At 44.7% G+C, this 12,515-nt stretch overlaps 2 protein-coding genes across 5 annotated transcripts in view; one reads left to right on the forward strand and one right to left on the reverse strand.

Moving 5' to 3' along the window:
- Positions 1–12,515, reverse strand: part of KBTBD12 (kelch repeat and BTB domain containing 12) — a 42,348-nt gene that overhangs the window by 13,307 nt on the left and 16,526 nt on the right. For all 4 annotated transcript variants that reach the window (XR_008468699.1, XM_054216300.1, XM_054216298.1 and 1 more), the window contains exon 6: positions 2,075–2,272. Coding sequence is in view for 3 of the 4 variants with exons in the window: in XM_054216300.1 (XP_054072275.1) it covers positions 2,075–2,272 (198 nt within the window). In the remaining variant the exon portion in view is untranslated. The remainder of the gene's footprint in view (positions 1–2,074; positions 2,273–12,515) is intronic.
- MGLL (monoglyceride lipase) overlaps positions 2,146–12,515 on the forward strand; it is a 109,434-nt gene continuing 99,064 nt past the window's right edge. Inside the window, exons 1-2 of the mRNA XM_054216304.1 lie at positions 2,146–2,285; positions 2,393–2,522. Coding sequence (XP_054072279.1) covers positions 2,504–2,522 — 19 coding nt within the window. The 5' untranslated portion in view covers positions 2,146–2,285; positions 2,393–2,503. The remainder of the gene's footprint in view (positions 2,286–2,392; positions 2,523–12,515) is intronic.

Genomic DNA, 12,515 nt, shown 5'->3' on the forward strand with positions numbered 1-12,515 from the left:
TTGTTTTCCAATCTAAATAACACTTTTAGTGCAGGGGAGTTCTATACGTAATTATATAGATGGCAGTAGTACAGTCAGGGATCAGGACCCCATTGAGCTGGCATTATACAAACCTACAAAAGATGGCCGTCTTGAAATCCACAGGGGGACTTTCAACCTCTGCCGGCACCACCACGCTTTATACATGACTCAGTGACAGAACGCGGTGGTGTTGTACAGAGAGTGTTTTTATGGCTCTGAAGCTACCTTATTCAGAAAACCTCATACTAATCTGTTAGTCATCTTGAATGAAATTGCTTCATTTGCCAGTGCAAATGATCAGCCTTTTGAGATTGGTACCCGCTAACTTTAGGCTTTTTCCTAATACTGCCGAGAAAGAGACAAATATGATGGCACAATGTTTGCTATGGAAACCCAGTGGTGTATCATAACCGTAATTGCTCTGACGTCACAGAACTTCCATCAGAGATGACACGAGAAGATGCCTGTGAAAGACCTGCCATACAATTGTCTTCAGGAAGCAGCTTCCTCTACCGGTAGCAAACAAAGGGCGGGGAAGGTAAGTTGTGAACTGGCTGATGGAAATCATCATTCTAAAATAACAGCAGCTTTAAGTTTAGAGTTTGTTATACACGTAAAAGTTGACGCAGCTGGAGTCAGTGTAATGTGAAGGACACGTCACCCAGTGATACCACACGGCCATTCCTGGGCACCAGTGAGCCTGACATGACATTTATTAGCAGTGGATAATCATCGAATCATTTAGGCTGGAAAAGACCCTTGGGATCATCAAGTCCAACCATCATCTCCACTCTACAAAGTTCTCCCCTACACCATATCCCCCAACACCACATCTAAACGAGTCTTAAACACATCCAGGGGTGGTGACTCCACCACCTCCCTGAGCAGCCTATTCCAGTGTCCGACCACTCTTCCTGGGAAGAATTTTTTCCTACTGTCCGGCCTAAACCTACCCTGTTGCAGCTTGAAGCCATTCCCTCTTGTTCTATCACTAATTACCTGTGAGAAGAGACCAGCACCAACCTCTCTACAATGTCCTTTCAAGTAGTTGTAGAGAGCGATGAGGTCTCCCCTCAGCCTCCTCTTCCTCAAACTAAACAGTCCCAGCTCCTTCAATCGCTCCTCATCAGATTTATTCTCCAGGCCCTTCACCAGCTTCATTGCCCTCCTCTGCACTCGCTCCAGCACCTCGAGATCTCTCTCGTATTGAGGTGCCCAGAACTGGACACAATACTCAAGGGGTGGCCTCACCAGTGCTGAGTACAGGGGGACAATCACCTCCCTCCTGCTGGTCACACTATTTCTAATACAAGCCAGGATGCCATTGGCTTTCTTGGCCACCCGGGCACGCTGCTGGCTCTTACTGCTTTCTCCTAGAAAGGAAATTGGGGTAGCAGCTGTATGTAGCAGAAGAGTTTAAGTGTGCATGTTTTGAGATTCTTTGCATTTATAATGAAAAAAAAATAACGATTAGCAGTACTGAAGATGCAGATAGAGCTAAGCACAGTTGGAAGGAAGAAGGCTTAAAAGAAGAAAGGTGGCCATGGGGCTAGGATTATTTAAAATTTATCTCTGTATCTCAGTCCCCTACCCACAGTATGCCTTAAATACACAAGCCTTTTCAACACCGATTGTGAAAAGCATGTAAGTAAATAGGCAGAGCCAGATAGCTTGGCTGAGGACAGACGGATAGTGCCTTAATCTTCAGCAAATATGCCCAAGTTCTTTAATGTCCATAACACCCTAAGCTCCTGATCTCAGTAGCTCTCGATGTAAATCCAGAGGAATTCTACTGAGGTTGTAGATTTACACAGATTTAGCACAGATCGGAAACATCCTTAATTTTTTCATGTTTTGTTAAGGAAAAAAAGCAAAGGGCAAACAGAACACAATTCATATTGACATTAGGAGCCAGCAGTCCAAAGGGCTGAATCGGCTCTGCGGTTCCAGGGCATGCCAGTGCCACCTGACAGGGCTGGCCGGTCACCAGGTCAGTCTGCATACAGCGAAACTGATTTCAACTACATAGGGAACGTTGGACTCATTTTTGTACCTGCTCCACGAAATCCTCCACAGAGGTACAGCTTCCCTTCCACGGAGCCCGCGCTGGTAGAGTTGGTTCGTAAGGAGAGGAGGGGAGAAGGCATAGGAGGTCCATCCCTCCAGAAGTCTCCATCAGGGTTATAAATCTCCACTGCGTCAAGACATTTCCGTGTCTGTCCCCTGTCACGACCAAGGCACCCAATTCCTCCTGCAAAAGATACGTAGGTCAAATGCAGCAGTCCCAGGATCTGCTGAAAAACGCGTTGCTGGCTGCGTCAATTTTTGTTTACGTGTCCTCATGTCCTTCCCTTTCTATTCCCTTTTGCAGCTCCAGAAATTTGTTAGAAAGTAAACTCAAAGCAGAGGCTATTCCACCTTATCTACAGATATCGAAGCAAGATCCTTTCTGAAGTCGCGTATCAAAGGAAGGACAGGGAGCATGTCTTCAAAATGCAAAGGTATTTTGTCTCGTTTTCTGCCTATATAGTAGAAATAGTCATAATTACTTGTTCTGTGTGCTGGAAAAACTGCTTTATCATTAAGTTGTAACGGATCAAAAGTTATTCTCCAGTTACTGCTGGCGGATTTGACACTTACACTTGTTAATCAACAATCATCCAGATTTGTTGGTTAGTGTCTTCAATAACAGAAAAAGATTACACCCATTTCTTAAGGGAAACCAAGTTCCAGAAACAAACCCATCCAATATGCAGAGTGCCAGTTGAGTTATTTGTGACGAGCCCTGCTGCCGAAGGGTTAATTAGGATGCCTGAAGTTGATGTGCAGGACTGACACAGGTCCCAGTTTCCATTTGCTGGGACAGACCGCAACAGGCTGCAGACATACCTGAGATCTCATTGCACGCCGCAAACACTGTGCGCTGTAATCAGAGTAAACGCTGCCTTCCCAAATCCTTTCCAGTGATCAAATCCAGATTTTGAATTCACAGCCTTCGGTTCTCGAGAATTAATATGCTGACGTACCCTGGCAGGTTCTCCATCTGTGCCAATGGACACAATACCCTGTAATGAGCGCTGATGGCGTGCCGAAGCAGTTCTTTTGTGCATGTGTGTGTATGTGGCCACTTTTAAATATAAAATGACTGCAATGTGCAAGCAATTTCCACATGCAGGCTAGCTTTCCAGATACACGTGTAGGCCTGCTCAATTGTGCAAATCCCAAACGCGTCGTATGGCATGTAATTATGCCCTTGCATTTGCAAAGGGAAGGGGCTGCAAGTATAACCTGCGCGAGGCTGGTGTGCCTGCTTTTAAAATAGTCTTGCCCCTGGTGCTGTTACACCGCTCTGTCAGAGAAATGAGCCCCTTGCGCTCAAAGCTTTACTCGCATACGGTTTTCCATCTACCTCTTAACATGGACAGTGCTATTTTTATTTTTTTTTTCAACCTTTTGTGCATGCTTAAAGGTATTTGCAAGAGGCAGCTACGTGTAAATGGGGACCGCAATGCTCCAAATTTGCTGCCACTTGATCTGTATTTTAGAGTCAGGTAAAGATAAGATCTGTTGTCTCTGCCTCAAAATTAGAACCAAAGTCAGCGTTCGTTATCATCAGCAGGAAGTTTTTCTTCAGCTGAACTTTGCAGCATTTGAATTTGAAAACCTTCACTGGATTTGGTTTTCAGCTCCTTTTCCATGCATAGCAAATCTTTACTTGCCCTAATACCTACCAGGAAGGTCCTAGCGGTTTGTATTAGGTTCCCCCCAGCGTGTGCTTAAAACAAGGCTGGCATCCAAATGCTTTCATTACTAGCTTGACACTCCCAACTAAGCAGCATTTGCTCCGATGGGCTGCTCCTCTGAGGCTTGATTCACCTAAGGGAGCTGGGGGAGGGAGTAATTGTGGTCATGGAATTTTGCTAATCATTTCCATGCCAAAAAGGGAGTTGTATGCATCACCAGGCTGAGCCTTTCTCACGATGGAGTCTCACTGAGCTACTCCTTAGGACTATTTAGAAACAAGAATAAGTTTCAGAATTCAAACATTTGCTTATTGTATTGTTCTTTCTGCCAGGAGCGTTATTGCCTTCTATGCAGTGTTCTCCACTACTTCTTAATGGCTTATGAGAGGTGCCGCTTTAAGGACAGGACACTATTCCCCTAAATTTATCAAGAAAACATTTAAGGGCTAATTAAATTTTTAACTGATAAGGCTATGTAATTGATTGCTTATCACATAGTCTGATTCTATAGCATCCTCCCGCAGAATCACAAAGTACAGCACGCAAGACAATTTGCTGCCAGGGTACGTAGAGCCTACGGAGTGCTGAAAGAGATACTCAAGGCAGTTTTAACTGGGATACAATAATATTAAAGGTCCCCACGGACTAATTGGGTTTGTTCAAAAGACAGCTTTGTGGTGCCAAAGACAGGCTGCCGCTGGTTATCCAGCCAGCTTTTTTTAAAGTTAGCCCAGGTGTTCGTGTACACCGCTGAAGAATATGCGCTCGCCCATAGGAAAAGTCTTCACGTGGAGAATGAAACAGCGTCTCGTTCAGTCGGAGGAGTGAACGGCACCAGTTCGGGAGTGCATGTGGCACATCAAACGAAAATAGCTTTGCTCATTCCCTCAATATTTCAAGGGAGGGCAGTGGACAAAATGCCCCAAAACTCTTTTCTAGAAGCGTAATTGCTGGTTATTTCTTAGTGCAGAGTAACTGTGGGGCACAGTAACTTCAGAAAGAACAGAAATAATCGGGCACAAAACTGATACAGCACAGTCAGTGACTTTCTGCAAAAAATCACAGCCGTTGCCAGTTAATGAAGACATTCAGTTGCCAGGGATCCACCACCAACATTTTTCCTGTAGTTATTAGAAAGGTAATTTTTCATAACCTATCGGAGCATCTTTTCAAAAGTTTAAGAGCTACCACATATTTTCAAACATTTATGAAACCTCCATCGGATAGTTTAAGCAACTTAAATTTGACGTCCTTTAATCCCGTCATTATCAGAGACAGTCCTGAAGGTACAACAGGCTCCATTTTATTTACGTTCTCCACAACAACTTCAGATAAATCCAATTTCATGTTCGATTTACAACAAGAGCAAAGCTAAGTTCTCAGCAAATAAAAAGTAAGAAGGAAAAATCAGGGGGGAGTAAAGTTGAATATTCAAGCATAGAAAAATAGTATTCTGAAAAACAAAAAAAAAAAAAAATCAAGAATTTCAATCTCCTCTTCCAAAGCGATGCTAACACTGAAATATTGCCAACAAAGGAATCTGAGGATATTAGAGTCTACCAGCACTGCTTTGCTGTGTTCCCAGATGCAGTAGTTGAGAAATACTCCTGTGAGACAATACTTTTTTTTATTTTTTCCTCTGTGGAGACTGATGTCTCAGGCCTCTTCCCAAAGAACTGAATACACAAATCAACAACAAAAAAAAATTTCTCAAATGTAAATCAATTCACATCCGCAACCGAGGGAGGGAGGCATCTCCTGTTAACCAGGCTATCCATCATCTAGAATGTATATACCATGAAAGACTTAAAACTGCCAGAAAAAAAGAAACTTGGTGTGTCAGACAATTCAGGCTGCTTCGTGCTCTGCCACTCACGACTCCCCATCATCCTGTCCCACTGCCTTCTTCCTTCAGATTTATGAAACCATTAGGAGTCCAAGTGGAGACATATGGAATTACAGTTAAGACCATGAAGATTGTCTTTTTTTTCCACGTTCTCTGGGTAGAGTAGCTGAACAACTGAGTCATAGAATCATTTAGGTTGGAAAAGACCCTTGGGATCATTGAGTCCAACCATCATCTCCACTCTACAAAGTTCTCCCCTACACCGTATCCCCCAACCCCACATCTAAACGAGTCTTAAACACATCCAGGGATGGTGACTCCACCACCTCCCTGGGCAGCCTATTCCAGTGTCCGACCACTCTTCCTGTGCAGAATTTTTTCCTAATGTCCAGCCTAAACCTACCCTGCTGCAGCTTGAAGCCATTCCCTCTTGTTCTGTTCTTGCTCCATCCTGCAGGAGCCTCTCCACAAGATGTGGGTAACCTTTAAGAGGCTGAGGCAGAGTGCAGTGAAGAGGGCAGAGGGTTGTAGGTCGTTTGGGGGAGACTCTTGTGCCAAGTGACCTGCCAGCAGCACACAGATCTCTACTTGCGATTGTGCCTTAAACCACCCAGAACTGTAGATGGGGTCATTAAAACATACGTGCTGCGGCCGCAGCCTCCCAGGTGTCCCACCAGGCATGCCAAGGGCAGCGATTGCTAGCTCCATGGCTGGGTCGGGCTAGATGCTGGGAAGCATCCTTCATTAAGGCACACTCACCTGTCTCGTCTCACACAGAGCAGGCGAATTCAACCCCACTTGGCTTAGTTCTCTGCATAAAGCCCAATTATGTGTCCTTTGTGCAGGGGGGGACAGATTTCTCCCTGGGAGTTTTGAACATTTCTGTCATTTTCACATTCATCACACATGAGGATTTAATCCCAGAGCTCAGTCTTCCCCCATCCCCTTACAAATACACCCTTTCAACACATTAGGCTTTTTACATTATGCGCTTTCCCTAGGAGATATTTCAGATGCCACCGAAGGACTAAAAAAAGCCAGTGAAGCCACCTTTGTGTTCCCAAACCCATTAATGCTTGCGAGCTTTCCATATCACGCTTGGATGATTCTGCAATCAAACAGACTTTCAAGGACACTCTGTGAGCAGTGGTTCTAATGGACTTTAAATTTAACATGAAACTCCATTAGTAAAATAAATATATAAATAAAACACATGATCTTTATTAAGAAATCAGGATAGGGAAGACAAGCCTTTGATGCAAGAAGGCAAAGCACGGTAGGTGATGTGATTAGTACGTCTTCAGAATTTCAATGAGGCACGGTTCCGCGCCTTGCTATACCCACGCACCGCTCGTAGCTGGCTGAAGGCAAAGCGCGTTGCTTTGGCTGAGGTCAGCTGCCTCCCCCTTACCCCATGCTCATCTGAGAAGACTGAACGCAGTTTGAGTCACGTCAGTTCTAATAGCAGAACACCCTTCCAGCACGTGAGGGGGCACGTCTGTAACAGCAGTGAAGTGGTAGAGTCACTAGTAATAATTAGATCAGTGGGTGCAAAGGAAGTAAATGCCTACGTGTATCCGTATGTACCTATAGAGGTGAGACGGACACGTAGTTGAGTTTCAAGAAACAGGAAACATTCCTACCTACATGTACCTGCGACTTCACCCACGTCACTGAAGCCTGTAAAAGCAGGCACTGGTGAAGAGCAGTTGCACTTCCAAGTCTCATCCACACCGAGCTCTTATGCAGCTAAAGCTGCCAGGCAGCTGAGTCCAACATGGACAATGTTTCTTCCCTCCAGGATAACCGTCCAAATCCAAGTCTAAATTGCTTATTGCACAGACAGGACAGCTGACCAAAATGACACCTACAAGTGTCATTATATACTCCACCAAGAGGGACACGGTGATGGGGACCTCTGAATATCAGACTTCATACCATTTAATTTGATTCCCCCACTAACAGGCACCTGAAATTAGACATAAACTTACAGTTTCTCGGCCAGGGCAGTATATCATAGAATCATGGAATGGTTTAAGTTGGGAGGGACCTTAAAGATTGTCTAGTTCCAACCCCCCTGCCCTGGGCAGGGACACCTCCCACTAGACCAGGTTGCTCCAAGCCTCATCCAGCCTGGCTTTGAACACCTCCAGGGATGGGGCATCCGCAACCTCCCTGGGCAGCCTGTTCCAGTGCCTCACCACCCTCAGAGTAAAGAATTTCTTCCTAATACCCAATCTAAGCTTCCCTCCTTCGGTTTGAAACCATTACCCCTCATCCCGTCATTACACTCCCTGGTAAAGGAAGCATATGAGGGAGCAAGAGCAGAGCTGCTTCCAAAGGGAAGGTGACTGAAGCTCACCGTCAAGGCGCAGCTCCGCAGAACCAGAGGCAGGCGGTTGCAGAAGGTCCCACCAGCAGCTGTCAGGCAAAGGCAAGGTGACAAGAAAGGGCTGAGCCCCCCAGGCCTGTGTTTAAATGATGCTCCTGGACCTATGGGCAGCGGGTGTGGGTGGAGGCCCCAGGTGATGCTGGTCAGGATGATCAAGACCTATTAGTGCCCTCAAGGCACCGACACTGTAATTCTTTATCATATAATTAAGTCCTCAGATCACAATACTGAGCAACGTGTATTCTTACTAGAGCCTCTTTGAATTTTTATCAAAGGAACCTAGGAAATGGGTGGGGGGAAAACAAAAAAAAAGGAGTAATTCTCCAACAAGCAAGTGAAATCTAAGCTTTGCCTCCCGTAAAATAATTCACTATTAAATTGATCTCTGGAATGCACAATGGATTTAATAGCGCTAATCTCTTCTGTAACATTTCCCTTCATTACTCTCTAACAGCACTCAAGCGGGGAGTCTCAGCACTTACGTTGCTCTCCCTCTCCGCAGAGCAGGGCTGCGGAGCTGGCTTCTCGGAGAAATAAGGGAGCAATAAAGCTGGCCCTGGCAGGCACTTCCAGAGATGAAACCGAGAAGCACTGTCATTCTTTACTAACACAGAGCGAAGCAGATGAGGTAATGCAGCTTGTAGGAGACACGAGGGCAACAGATTGATTAGAAGCAGGGCTGAAAAAACAGATGATTGCCTTCCTAAACAGGGTCAACGCTTCGGATCCAGCTCCTCCCTTTCTCCTGTAATGCCTTGTTCTCGTTTCCTTTGATAATCCTTAAGTGAGTAGAAAGCATTTCTGATCTCATCTATCAGACCAAATGTCCGCCTTTTCCATTCCTCCCTGCACGCAGGCCCTCCGGGGGCTGTTGCACAGGTATAACAGCGCAGAATCAGGCCCATAAGCTGCTACTTGTCAGAAGTCCAAAGCGTATTTATAAATAGACGTGTTTATTTTAGAAGAAGGTGTTATTCAAATACACAGTTAATACTCAAGCATGAAAGCTAAAATGTCTCCTTCCAGCCCCCTCCTACACACGCTTTCCTTTCCAGAGAGACCCCAAAGTACATATTCAAAGAAGTATTTTATGATTGAGACATTCAGTATTTAATTGAACCTCATTTAACTGCTTAAAACTTTTAAAAGAAGCTCTCAGCAAGAACTCAGGGAGGGAAAAAACAAGTTGTAAGAGGTGGGATGCCAGGCTAAGGAGGATAAACAAATTCTTTGATTCCTAAATCTTCCCTAATAGGATTTCTCGTTTAAGTCCTTCTATATGTTCTTATTTATAAAGCAGGAATTATATAACGTAAAAGCAACACGTGGTTAAAGCTGTCATGGTGATACAACATTTTTACCAGTGACCTGTATTTCAGAGACAGCAGTTCTACTGAATGAATGTGTTTTAACAGAAGCTAACGAATTCATTTGGATAAATTTTCCTAATTTGTCCGTTGGCTGTAATGAGTTTTCAGAGACCTAGCTGGAAAGGATATTTCTTTTTTTAAGCAAGAGATTAAAATGCGTGACCTTAAATAGAGCCTTCCCATCTGGTTTTCTTCCAAAAGTGTCTCAATTGCCTCTGTCATTAAGAACACAATACTGCTCTTTCTTGGGCTTTCCAACGAATATAGTTATGTTCCTGGGAAAATATGGAGAGAAAGAGCTAAGACCAGTCAAATGGGATGAATAGGAGAAAGGATTTTGAGCCTCAGGAAATGCTGTTCATTTACTTATGGGGCTTACGTACACTGTATAAATAGCGTAAGATTCTCTAGGAATATTACACAACAAACAGACAGTTATAGTGCAGGACTGCTGATTAAGAGACACGGTACAGGTTCCCGAACAAGGCTGTTTCTCAGGCCAAAAACTCTCATCTATTTCTCATTTTCCTTCCATCAGTGTGACTGTAGAATAATTCCATTTAAGTCATTAGGGTTTTACACACTGGAGCTAGCGATTAGGCTGGGAAGAGTTTTTGGACAGTGACTGTGTACTCTCTGTTCTGTGCCAATAGGACTTTTCAGAAATTAACACTTCAAAGGCTAAGCATCAGATTCTGAGCTGGGTTAGAACAAAATGAGTCTGACACAACACAACTGAGATCATCAGGCCACTTACTACAGATTTACACCTATATGGATGAGAACAAAAATTAGGCTTGTATATCAGAGTCTGCTGCTGCATCTTATTCCAAGCTAGTGCCCCATCTATGCTTTTTGCTTCATATTTATGTTAGAAATTACATTCATGTATCAGAGATATTAGAGAGCATCAACTTTTAGTGCAGTGATTTTTCACTTATGCTCTAGAGTCCCACTGAATGCCGAATGTGCTGACACCTGTATGAACCGTACAGGAAGGCAGACACCCTGCCTGAAAGAGGCGACAAACTTACTTTGTTTAAGGACTTTGTTTTCAAGAGTTCATAGAATCATAGAATCACAGAATCCTAGAATGCGTTGGGTGGGAAGGGAGCTCTACAGGCCATCCAGTCCCACCCCCCGCAGTGAGCAGGGACATCTTCAACTCGATCAGGTTGCTCAGAGCCTCATCCAGCCTGGCCTGGAATGTCTCCAGGGATGGGGCCTCCACCACCTCTCTGGGCAACCTGGGCCAGCGTCTCACCACCCTTGAAAAAATTCTCATCTCTCTGCAACACTACTTTATGTATCGAGCTAGAGCTGTATATTTCTTTGTCTCATGTTTTTATTTCTGGGAAGCTGGGCTTGGTCCTTGTGGCATACAGAAGATATCTTGCATTTACCTGCTTCCACCTTGCCTCCCTCCTTCTCCTTCCTCTGCCCCCAGTGGATCTTCTTAGATGGGTGCAGACTGCAGGAAGCCCATAGAGAGAGTGCACCACATGAGGAACAAATATGATATGAGAAGCGGGTGACGCTTGTGGGAACCCAAGCACTGCCATTGAGCATGCCTCCTCATTGCTCCTTCACGGAGTGTCCCATGAGCGGGGCTGCATGGGAACCTGTTAGATGTTCAAGTTCTGTGCACACACACTTCACCATGGGGAGCCCTCACTTGGAATATATATGGCAATATGTAAATGGCAATGGTAGAGACTCCACGGAAGTCTCTCTCCTATCTGTGGCACAAAAGCCTAGTCATTGTGCCTGAGCATAGACACCTCTGAGGTCACGATGTGAGGACAACCTATGAGCTGTGATCCTCTTCAGAATGTGTCATTTTGCACAAATCGCCCTTGACAGCATCTTTCTAGACTCCCACCGTGCCCGGCATTCCTTATGAAGCAGGGTGATGTCTGAGGGATCCACAACTTTGAACAGCCTGCGATGGTTTTACCGTCCTCATGACAGTTGCTATTCTTTGGTCCGTCAGCGTCAACCTCTGTTCCTTCCATTCCCATTCTCTCCCGAATGTCATCTGCATGATGAAGTACCACATCTGCCAGATTACGAACGCTTTCACTGTCTTCCTTTCAATGCCATGAATTGCCTGTTCACCCGGCCGGGGCTACCATCCCAATTGTTTCCACAAGAAAACCGTACCCACCTCGCAGCCCACCAGCCTGAGAACTCGCAAGGTAACAAGAGCTTGTCACCACTAATAAACCGCGGAGTGTAGCGTTTCTGTGTGAGGTTTTAATTACAGTTGGCGAGTGCGAGCTTACAGCTGGAGATGAGGCCATGTGTGATATTAGCAGAATAGGATGCCAATATCAGTGACTGTATCACTGTTTCCAAACAGAATTCGTTTGGAAATTGCTTCATCATTTTGAGAGGTTTTGGAAAATGCTTTAATCTCTTCCGCAGAGTTTTCAGACTGTGATGGTTAACATTTACCAACCACATTGTCTTCCTAATTTCAACAGATAAATCTTCCCTTCCACCCATACTGTTAAAGGTGGATTTAAACCAGCACATTCAAAGGTAGAATTTGTTGAGAAATCATTTTTGGCTCAGTGTCAGGTTTGTCTTTCAATTAAAAAATTAGTTCTCATATTATTTGATTTCCTAAGGAAACAAGACTTATGCAATTACCCTCACTACACGTGGGTTCTCTATCTGCATTTACATTATTTTGTCTGCCTCTCATAGCTTTTGTGCCTGTCGGCCAGTTCCAACCAAATTTTGCAGATTTGTGGACCTTAAAGTCCGTGAAAATAGGCAGTCGGGAGTCTGTGAAAAGAGCCCAGACCTAAGTCAAAAGGTCTTCCCTGCAGCCGATATTGGTGCTACCTGACGGTAACCCATTTGTGTCCACGCGTGCTGCAGTTACACCTTGAGAGGACGGAGCATCAGAATGGAGGCAGGTTCAGAAACACAACGGTAAAAAATAGCACAATCTTTCCCAGAAATCTGCTGCCCGGCGCAGCGTGTGAGCTTAGTTACCTTTGCTATAAATCACAAGCAAGTTTGCTCATTACAGTGAAATTACCCCAGATTTACATTGCCAAAGCTGAGAGCAAACCCTGCCTTTGTGTATGTTTAGTTGCATTTAGTGGCAAGAGTGAAGGGTCAGCAAATGG

The sequence above is a fragment of the Rissa tridactyla genome, chromosome 10, assembly GCF_028500815.1.
Source record: "Rissa tridactyla isolate bRisTri1 chromosome 10, bRisTri1.patW.cur.20221130, whole genome shotgun sequence".
Classification (NCBI taxonomy): Eukaryota; Metazoa; Chordata; class Aves; order Charadriiformes; family Laridae; genus Rissa; species Rissa tridactyla.